Source organism: Octodon degus, unplaced genomic scaffold, assembly GCF_000260255.1.
Source record: "Octodon degus isolate 3935 unplaced genomic scaffold, OctDeg1.0 scaffold00268, whole genome shotgun sequence".
Classification (NCBI taxonomy): domain Eukaryota; kingdom Metazoa; phylum Chordata; class Mammalia; order Rodentia; family Octodontidae; genus Octodon; species Octodon degus.
Window position 1 is genome coordinate 1,121,567 of NW_004524844.1, and position 9,515 is coordinate 1,131,081.

At 51.1% G+C, this 9,515-nt stretch overlaps 1 protein-coding gene across 5 annotated transcripts in view; it reads left to right on the plus strand.

Annotated features, from left to right (window-relative positions):
* The window catches only part of Tsks (testis specific serine kinase substrate), a 12,031-nt gene extending 4,719 nt beyond the window's left edge, over nucleotides 1-7,312 (plus strand). Inside the window, exons 3-11 of one of the 5 annotated variants that reach the window (XM_004646430.2) lie at nucleotides 1,551-1,646; nucleotides 1,841-1,924; nucleotides 2,061-2,171; nucleotides 2,302-2,552; nucleotides 3,655-3,849; nucleotides 4,574-4,747; nucleotides 5,622-5,760; nucleotides 6,902-7,026; nucleotides 7,156-7,312. In XM_004646430.2, the coding sequence (XP_004646487.1) occupies nucleotides 1,551-1,646; nucleotides 1,841-1,924; nucleotides 2,061-2,171; nucleotides 2,302-2,552; nucleotides 3,655-3,849; nucleotides 4,574-4,747; nucleotides 5,622-5,760; nucleotides 6,902-7,026; nucleotides 7,156-7,312 (1,332 nt within the window). Of the gene's footprint in view, nucleotides 1-1,550; nucleotides 1,647-1,732; nucleotides 1,925-2,060; nucleotides 2,172-2,301; nucleotides 2,553-3,654; nucleotides 3,850-4,573; nucleotides 4,748-5,621; nucleotides 5,761-6,858; nucleotides 7,059-7,155 lie in introns of all 5 variants that reach the window. The other 4 variants (XM_004646431.2, XM_023706717.1, XM_023706718.1 and 1 more) reach the window with 4 other exon arrangements.
* The last annotated feature ends 2,203 nt before the right edge of the window (nucleotides 7,313-9,515 follow it).

Genomic DNA, 9,515 nt, shown 5'->3' on the forward strand with positions numbered 1-9,515 from the left:
TGTGGTGCTGGGGGATTGAACCGCGGTCCCTGTGCTTTGCCAAGCTTGTTCCAAGTAGGTGCTTTAGACCACTGAGCCATCTCACCAGCCCCAAGTCACTTTTTTTCTTGAATACTCATTGAGTTGCTACAAACCTTTGATTACTCGCCAGAGTTGTGCGAAGCCCATGCTTGTGGTTTTCGCACTGTTTTTATGGAGGTGTGATTCTGAAGTTTCTTATTGTGCCATTTTATTGTCATCGGCCACATACGATATTTCTTATCACACATGGTCGCCAGAGCAATCATGCTTGAAATGTGTGTTGTCTCCAACTTATAGTGAAGAAACTTGTTTTTGCTCTTCGTATATTGCACTGAGAACTGTGAAAGTAACTGGTATAAGCAACATAGCTTATTTTTCACACAAAAGTCTCAACAAATATAAAAACCTTGCTCTTCAAAAGTAGCAAGCTTCTGTGTTCCAGCTGTTCTTCCATTTCTAGGCTATTGTTCTTCCCATAACCATCATCTATTAAGAAGAGGGAGAGATGCATGCCTATTCTTCCAACACATCATCCAGTACAGACATTCCAGACTTCTTACTCCCATTGGCTGGAATCGATCACATGGTCACATAGCTGCAAGGGAGCCTGGACATCTAGTTCCTGGTCACATAGTCATGTGCCAAGCCAGTCTTTTTTTTTTTTTTTTTTTTTTAAGGCAGGGTCTATGCAGTTCAAACTGGCTTTAAGTGCACTTGTAGCCCAGGCTGGTCTTGAATTTGCAACAATTCTCTTAGCCTCCTAAGTGCTGAGACTATAGCTGTGTGCCCCCCTGCCTGGCCCCAAGCCAAAATCTTGATAACTGTGGAAGCAGGCAGAATCGAATTGATTCTGCCACATCCACCCACTTGGAACCACAGGTTACCAGCAGCAAACCAGTTTATGATGATAAAAAGTAACAATCAAGCCAAGTGATGGCATATGCCCCTGATCCCAGCAGTCTGGGAGGTTGAGACAGGAATATAACAAGGTTGAGCCCAGCCTGGGCAATTTAGTGACTCAGGAAGACCTTGTCTCAAAATAAGAGAGCTGGGGCTATAGCTTAGTGTGAAAGCCCTTGGTTCAGTCCCCAGTAACACAGGCCCGCAATGATGATCAGTGACCACATGGTGTCATGGTTTAAAACAAAGTTTCTGACTTCAAATCTTAATAAGACCACCTACTGTGCTGTGTCTGGAAGTACAAGGGATGTTGTTCCCCTTCTTTTGCCCCACTTGCTAAATGGGCTAGATCACTTCAAGACATTTGTTTTTCAGGGGCTGGGGAGATGGCTCGGTAGAATAAGCACTTCCCTGGTAAGCATAAGGACCTGAGTTCTATTCCAGGTTTCGCCAAAAAGAAGAGGCTTTTTTTTTTTTTTTTTGCTGGCGCCGCAGATTGAACTCAGGCCCTTGCGCTTGCCAGGGAAGCGCTTATTCAACTGAGCCATCTCTCCAGCCCCTGGCGTTATTCTTGGGGCTGGGGTCTGTCAACATACCCCCTGAACCAACTGTCTCCCCTTCCTTCCCAGAGTGGGGTGAACACTGGACTAGTCCATGCCAAAGACTCTATCATCAGCTTGAAGGAAAAGACCAGCCGGGTAAACCAGCACGTGCAGACCCTGCAGGTGTGAGGAACCCCTGTCCCCCCAACACCTCCTCTTCCTCCTGCTTAGCTAAGTCCTCCAGCTTAGCTAAATTCCCCTCTGGATAGAGCCTGCTTCCTGCTCAGTGCAACCATAGCCCCATTGGGGAGCTGAAACTCAGAAGGGAAAGTGCTCGCCAGGCCCAAACTCCTCCCCATGGCCTGTCCCTGCTCCAGAGCGAGTGTTCCCTGCTGAGCGAGAATCTAGAAAGAAGGCGGCAGGAGGCGGAGGAGCTGGAGGGGTACTGTAGCCAACTCAAGGTGAGCGCTGAGGAGGCGAGGGGTGCAGAAGAAGCCAGGGAGGAGGAGAGCAGGAGGGAGGAAGCAGAGGGAAGCTCCGGGTAGCCTTGTGGAAAGAGGCTGAGGGTCTCCAGGTGGAGCTTGAACGGGAAGGCAGGGACCCCGCCCTGGTGTCCTGACCCAGGAGAACTGCAAGAAGGTGACCCGCTCCGTGGAAGATGCTGAAATCAAAACGAACGTCTTGAAGCAGAACTCGGCCCTGTTGGAGGTAAGGGGGTAATCAGCCTGGAATTTGAGGTACTGTGCCCCAATCTCAGAGTACTTGGGCGGCCACGAGGGTGGAGGGGTTTCGGGAAGAAGATGCTGGACGCTGTGACCCATGCTCCATCCCTGCCCAGGAAAAGCTGCTGTACCTCCAGCAGCAACTGCAGGACGAGACGCCTCGGAGGCAGGAGGTCGAGATGCAGGCGCTGGAGCTGAAGCTGGAGGCCGGCCTCTCCCCCTCGGGCCTTCAGAGGAATCCTGAAGAGGCCTCGAGGCCACGCAGCACGGTTCCCAGCGCCTGCGGATCCGGGACCCGGGCCGGGGAAGCATCCCACGCAAGCGAGCTGGAGCTGCAGAAGATCTCAGCCGGCATGGAGGAGCTGAGGTGGGCGGGGCCTAGGGTTATCCCCTTCAGGGGAGGCGATCTACACCTAACCTTGATGGGTAGGGCCTCGAGGGCTGAAGCGAGTCTACCAGGGCAGGTGTGGTGAGGAACGCCTGTAATCTCAGCACTGGGGAAGCTGAGGCAGGAGGATCGCTGTGAGTTCGAGGCCACCCTGGGCCACATAGTGAGCTCAAGGCCAGCCTGAACTGCATAGGGAGACCCTATCCCAAAAAGATAAAAAGAAAAAGAACAAAAGGAAAAGAAAAATAAAAACTTGAGGGGCCGGGGAGATGGCTCAGTGGAATAAGCGCTTCCCCGGCAAGCTCAAGGGCCTGAGTTCGATCCCCGGTTCCACCAAAAAAGACAGCTTTGGGGCTGGGGTGGGCGTGACCTCAGATGGAGGCTTTCTGTGCTGGAGTGGGCAGGGCCTAAGGGTGGAGCCCGGAGGACCTCAAGTGGGCCACAACAGAGAGAAGCCTGGAGATGCAAGGGACCAAGTGGGGTGGAGCCTCACTGAAATAAGTGGGCGGGGCCTAAGGTGCAGCCTCTACAGATGAGGCTGCTGAACCCTAGGAGTGCAACTTTGAGGCTGACGTGGCTGGGGCTTGGGGTGCAGTGTGGAGTCGTTGTGGCGAGCGGGGCCTATGATAGATGGGCAGGACTTAGATGTTGGAGAGGGAAGATCCTGGGCTTGGACCTCAAGGTAGGGCCTCCAGGAGCCCAGGCAGGACTGCTGTGGGGACAGTGACCTGACCCGGTAGGACTTCAGAGAAGTAATTTTTAAGTTTTCGGCCACTGGGCTGCAAGTCCTCCGCTGGTGCAATTGAGATGCTTGGGCTTGCGAGAGGGCGGGGCACAGAGGTGCCACATTGGACAGGCCAGAGGACAGGCGGGAGGTGTCTGCAGGCTAGGGGCAGCTGACAAGGGAGGCAGAGTTCTGGAGGATGAGGGCGGATTTTTGCAAGTGGATGGCACAGAGATTTGAGAAACAAGTTGCGTCTGGAGCCATGGACCTGGTCTCAATGTTGGGGGGATCGATGGCAGAGTGATCACATCCAGTCCGGCCCCTCCCTCTCCCCTCCCTCCGTGGTCTCTTCTTCAGGAGGGAGATGTCCTCGCTGACCGCACGGTGGCATCAGGAGGAGGGGGCGGTGCAGGAAGCCTTGCGGCTGCTCGGAGGCCTGGGCGGCAGGCTGGACGGCTTCCTGGGTCAGTGGGAGCGCGCACAGTGCGACCAGGCGCAGACAGCGCGGAGCCTGCAGGAGCTGCGCAATCGCGCAGATCAGCTGTGCACCTTGTGAGGGCGGGGCCCAGTGATGGGGCGGGGCCAATGGGGTGGGGCCGGGAGGGCTGGGCCAATCAGCTGGGCCTGCAGTTTCCAGATCGTATACTGACGTGGAGAAGCACCAATTAGCAGGAAGGGACATGCCATAGTAAGTTATGAGGGACCTGACACTCAGGAAAAAGACAAGGTGGGACAATTGGAGTCAATAAAAGCCAATTAGAGAGCAGGGTGAAATCAGTCCAGATATTAAAATACAAACGGGGCGGTCGAGGTGGCATACACCTGTAATCCCAGCTCTCAGAAGGCTGAGGCAGGAGGTTCACCTCCAGTTCAAGGCCAGCCTGTGCTACATAGTTCAAGTTCAGCCTGGACTACATGGCAAGACCCTGTTTCAATAAATAAACAAAGGGAGCGGACAGTCAGAACAGAGAGGGGCCTAGCACTGTGCCACATGACTGTAATATCAGCACTCTGGGAGACTGAGACTGGAGGAAGACAAGTTTTAGCTCCTTTTTGAGATTTAACGATTTAGTGAGACTCTCTCTAAAAAAATAATAAAAGTAAAGGGAGACGGCTGGGGAGGTAGCTCATGCTGAAGGCCATGGGTTTGATCCCCGGTAAGAACAGAAAGACCTGCAGTGCAGAATATCGAAGGCAGGTGGAGGCGCAGTGCTGGGCCGGGGTGGGGGAAGCCTTTGCCAGGACCTTACAGCACCCACTACTCTTCCCGCCTCAGGGTGGAGCGGTCTGCAGTGTCCCTGGCTTCCCTGAGGAGTGAACTGGAGGGCCTGGGCCCGGTCAAACCGATTCTAGAAGAGCTGGCACGGCAGTTTCAAAACTCTCAAAGAGGCCCTGACCACTCCATGAGCCTGGATCGGTCCCCCCAAGGCTCCTGTGGGCGCTGTGCCAGGTATGAGGGCGGTGCATTGCAGTGATGGGGAGTGTTTTATGGGAGCCAAGGCCCTCCCCATGCAAGGCAGGCCTGGGACCACACTCTTCCCACCCTGCAAAATGACTGATTCTCCTCTCTTTTCTCTCTCTCTCTCTCTCTCTCTCTCTCTCTCTCTCTCTCTCTCTGCCTGAGGGTGGGGCTGGCACGGCACATGGTGCCAGGGATCGAACTGCTGTCCCCTGGGCCTAAGCTTGCCTAAGCAGGTGCTTTAGACCGCTGAGCTATCTTGCCAGCCCCAAGATGAGTGTCATATTGTGGACCTCGAGAGACTTGCCGTAGAGCATTGTGCACTTGCAGTGCCTCTAGAGAAGACAAGGATGTGGCAGGTGTGGAACTGCTCAGGGTATTTTTGCAGAAAGTGAGAAGATGAGGCACTGGAGAATAAAGGGATGCCATCCTTAATTTGTTTTAGGAGATCAACTTTAACTTGTGTACTGTGGGAAATGTGATATTTGTTTTATTCTGTTTGGTGGACTTCACACTGAGCTACATCCCATACTTTTTTTTTTTTTTTTTTAGATTTTGAGACAGTGTCTCTCTAAGTTGCCCAGGCTGGGCTTGAACTTTTGATCTTCTTGCCTCAGCCTCCCCTAGGGCTGGGATTACAACCGCATGCCACCACACCCAGCTAAATGCTTGCTTTTGAGGCCTTGGAAAAACAAGGGCTGACTGGTGTGCCTTGGGAATAGGAAGCAAGGGACACCTGAAGGGTGATGGCAAGATTGTGGGGGCCATAACGGGCCAGGGCCAGATGGAGGCTGCAGGTGAGTGTGGGCCATCTTGGGGATGGGACAGGTGCTGAACCCCTTTCCTCTGGTGACCTCTCCTCCAGCCAGGGGCAGCAGTTGTCCACAGAGTCCCTGCAGCATCTGCTGGAGCGCGCGCTGACCCCTCTGGTGGATGAGGTGAAGCAGAGAAGCCTGACCCCTCCTGCCTGTCCCAGCTGCCAGAGGCTACACAAGAAGATTCTGGTACCAAAAGCCATGGGCTCTCATGTGCTGCTTTATTTCTCTGGCAGGGCAAGGGGTGGGGATCCTGGAGTACAAGGGGACGAGGAACATTGGGCACAAGGGCACTGCCCACATGTGGCAGGAAGAGCAGGGCTAGACTAAGCAGCAAGGATCAGGAGGACTTGGCTCTGAAGCATGGGAGGAAGCAAGCAGCGTGGTCGTTACTGAGTCAGATGCCAATAAATCCACAACTTTGGATGGTATACTTGAGCCCAAAGCATGATGGGACACTGGATCTGGTGCATTATGGGACCTGGAGACAGACCCTAGTCTTAAGATTCATGGAACATGGGCCTGATTTTTGTAGGCCTTCAGAGAATCAATGCATTATTATGGAACCACTGAGGCTAGACAGAGGACCTAGTGACTAGGTCATAGTAAGCTGCTGGATTATGAGAAATGGACAGTGGCCGGCTCCTCCTAGGTCATTGTACAACAATCTGAAGCCCAGTGGATGCTGGGATGTAAGTCCTGCTGCATTGTGGGACACGGAGATACAATGTATTGTAGGATGTTGGCCTAAGAGATGCTGGGATAGACATAGTAGGTGAGATAGAGAAGCAAGGCAGTATGGAACATTGATATGGCCAAATGAGAGGCTGAACACAGGGTGTGGTACATTACGGGATGTAAGGAAGGCATTAAGGACTAGTTTTGCAAGAGATGCTGGTCTCAGACAAGAAGATGTGTGTCCTTGTAAATGATGGAGCACAGAGTCATGAAGGGGTAATCACACATCACAAACAGGATAGTTAATGGCACCAGGGGTGAATGCTTTTTTTAAAAGAACCAGGGAGCGAACTCAGACCCTTGTGTTTGCCAGGGAAGTGCTTATTGCACTGAGCCATCTCCCTGGCCCCTGAGAATGCTTTAAAATAATTTATTGCCCACTAGAGCAGACATAGGACCAGCATAGGATGGAATTTGGAAGGCCAGTGCATTATGGGAGGCTGGAGTCAGGCTTGGGCACAAGGCATAATGGGAAACTCTGGGATGGGATGCAGGCCCATGGGACCCTGCCCCTTGCCCTCTGCGACCCAGATCCCCCTCCACCCCCAGCCCAGTCCAGCAAGCCCAGCGGTGCCTACACTCCTCTCCCCAGGAGCTGGAGCGCCAGGCCTTGGCCAAACACGTCCGGGCAGAGGCCCTGAGCTCCACCCTTCGGCTGGCCCAAGACGAGGCCCTGCGGGCCAAGAATCTGCTGCTGACAGACAAGATGAAGCCGGAGTGAGAAAGGAGGCAGAGGGCATGGGAGGAGGGTGAGGTCTTGGGCCAGGCCCTGGCCTCTCCTTCCACCCCACACCCCAGGGCTCCAGGGCCCCTGGCTCCCACATGCTCCCACACGCTTCATTGCAGGGAGAAGGTGGCCACCCTGGACTATCTCCACCTGAAGATGTGTTCCCTCCATGACCAGCTCAGCAACCTGCCACTTGAGGGCTCCACAGGGACAATGGGGGGAGGAAGTAGTGGAGGGACTCCCCCAAAACGCGGAGGCCCCGCCTCTGAACAATAAATAGCCCTTCTTGCTCTCATGAAACCTGGCGCTCTATTGGCATCAGCAGGGGAAGTGAGCAGGACCCCGGGTGCACACTTGTCATCCCAGCTACTCTGAAAAAGAATCGAAAGTTCTGGATAGTTTAGTGGGACTCAGTCACAGACAGAAAACAGTGGGGAGAGGAGCTGGGTGTATCTGTGAGGGACAGAGCACTTCCTTAGCATGTGTGTTGGATCTTTAGGAAAGTTCACTTCTGTTCTTAGACAGAAAGGCATTAACTTATTTCAGTATGTTATGTAGGAGGTCCTGTCACTTTCTGGAGAGTAGCATATCTAATTTTTTTTTTTTTTTTTGTACAAACAGTGCAGTACTTATCCAAAGATTTAATCTTTTTACCACATAGTCCCTAGAAATTGATTTTATTTATATATTTATGTGTGTGTGTGTGTGTGTGTGTGTGTGTGTGTGTGTGGCCAGCTCAGCCCACCAGGGGGCGGGGCTGGCTGGCATGTGGTGCTGGGGGATTGAACCGCGGTCCCTGTGCTTTGCCAAGCTTGTTCCAAGTAGGTGCTTTAGACCACTGAGCCATCTCACCAGCCCCAGTCCCTAGAAATTGAATGGGTGTTTTCTTTCTTTCTTTTTGAGTGTTTTAACTCAAGGCAGCATGTATATGGATGTTGACTTTTTCCTTTCTTAGACCTAGTAGGAAAAAAATTCTTTGAGGAAAAATAAGGCATTAAATGTCAAAGGATTTATCTATGAAAAAGCAGTTCAGGGGCCGGGGAAATAGCTCAGTAGAATAAGCGCTTGCCTGGCAAGTTCAGGGGCCTGAGTTCAATCCTCGGTTCCGCAAAAAAAAAAAAAAAAAAAAAAGGAAAAGCAGTGGACCAGGACGTGGTCCACTCAGGGGCAGAGTTCTTGCCTTGCATGCACAAGAGCCTGGGTTCGATCTGGAGTATAACAAAAATAAAATCTAAAATAAAATAATGCACCCAACTATATAAAACAGATATTAGGGCTAGGGATATAGCTCATTGGCACAGGACCTGCCTGGCAAGTATGAAGTTGTGAGTTCAAATATGAAGAATCAAGTAAGCACTAGTACAGTTACATTGGGAGACTCTCAATGCCCCACCGTCACAAATAGATAAACTTAGACAAAGAATCAACAATGAAATACAAGAACTGAATCAAACTTCTGAACAAATAGAGTTCGTAGATGTCTGCGGAGAGTGTTCCACCCTCCATCATCAGAGTACAGACTTCTCGGATGCACACAGAATGTTCTCCAAAACAGATCACACAGTGGTTCAGAGAACATGCTTAAGTAAAAGTAAAGGAACTGAAATTATCTCAGACATACTATCAGACCACAGTACAAGGAAGTTGGAAATCAGTGGCAAAAACCCACAAGAAGGGCTGGCAAGATAGCTCAGTGGACTAAGCACCTGCATAGGCAAGCTCAGGGATGGATTCAATCCCTTACACTGAATGTGGCCGGCCTCAGCTGCAGACACACTGAGCCAGCCACTGAGATTGGGTGTGGTGGTGCATACCTCTAATCCCAGCTCTGGGGAAACTGAAAACAGGAGGATCACTATGAGTCCAAGTTGTGTAGTGAGACCCTGTACCCAATATATTAAAACAAAAGAAGAACTTCATAAATACATAGAAATTAAATAACACCCTCCTGAACAACCAGTGGGTCACAGATAAAACTAAAGAAGAAATTAGTTTCTATAATTAAGTCATAATGGCAATACAATATACCAGCACATATGCGACACAGTGAGAGCAGTCCTAGGAGAGAAATTATAGCCACATCAGGAAAATGGGACAAGCTCAAATAAACAGCTTAATGTTGAATCTCAAATTTGTAGCAAAAGAAGAGCAAGCCAAGTCCAAAGCTTGTAGGAGGGGGGAAATTATAAAGACCAAAGCACAATTTTTTTTTTCTTTTTGCGGAACCGGGGATTGAACTCAGATCCTTGCGTTTGTCAGTCAAGCGCTTATCCTACTGAGCCATCTCCCCGGCCCCACCAAAGTAGAAATTAATGCAATGGAAACTACAAAGAATCAATGAATCAAAGAGTCAGTTCTTTGAAAGATTAAATAAAACCAACAAACCCTTAGAAAACCTTATCAAAAAGGAAAGAGGGGGCTGGTGAGATGGCTCAGTGGTCTAAAGCACCTACTTAGAACAAGCTTAGCTAAGCAAAAG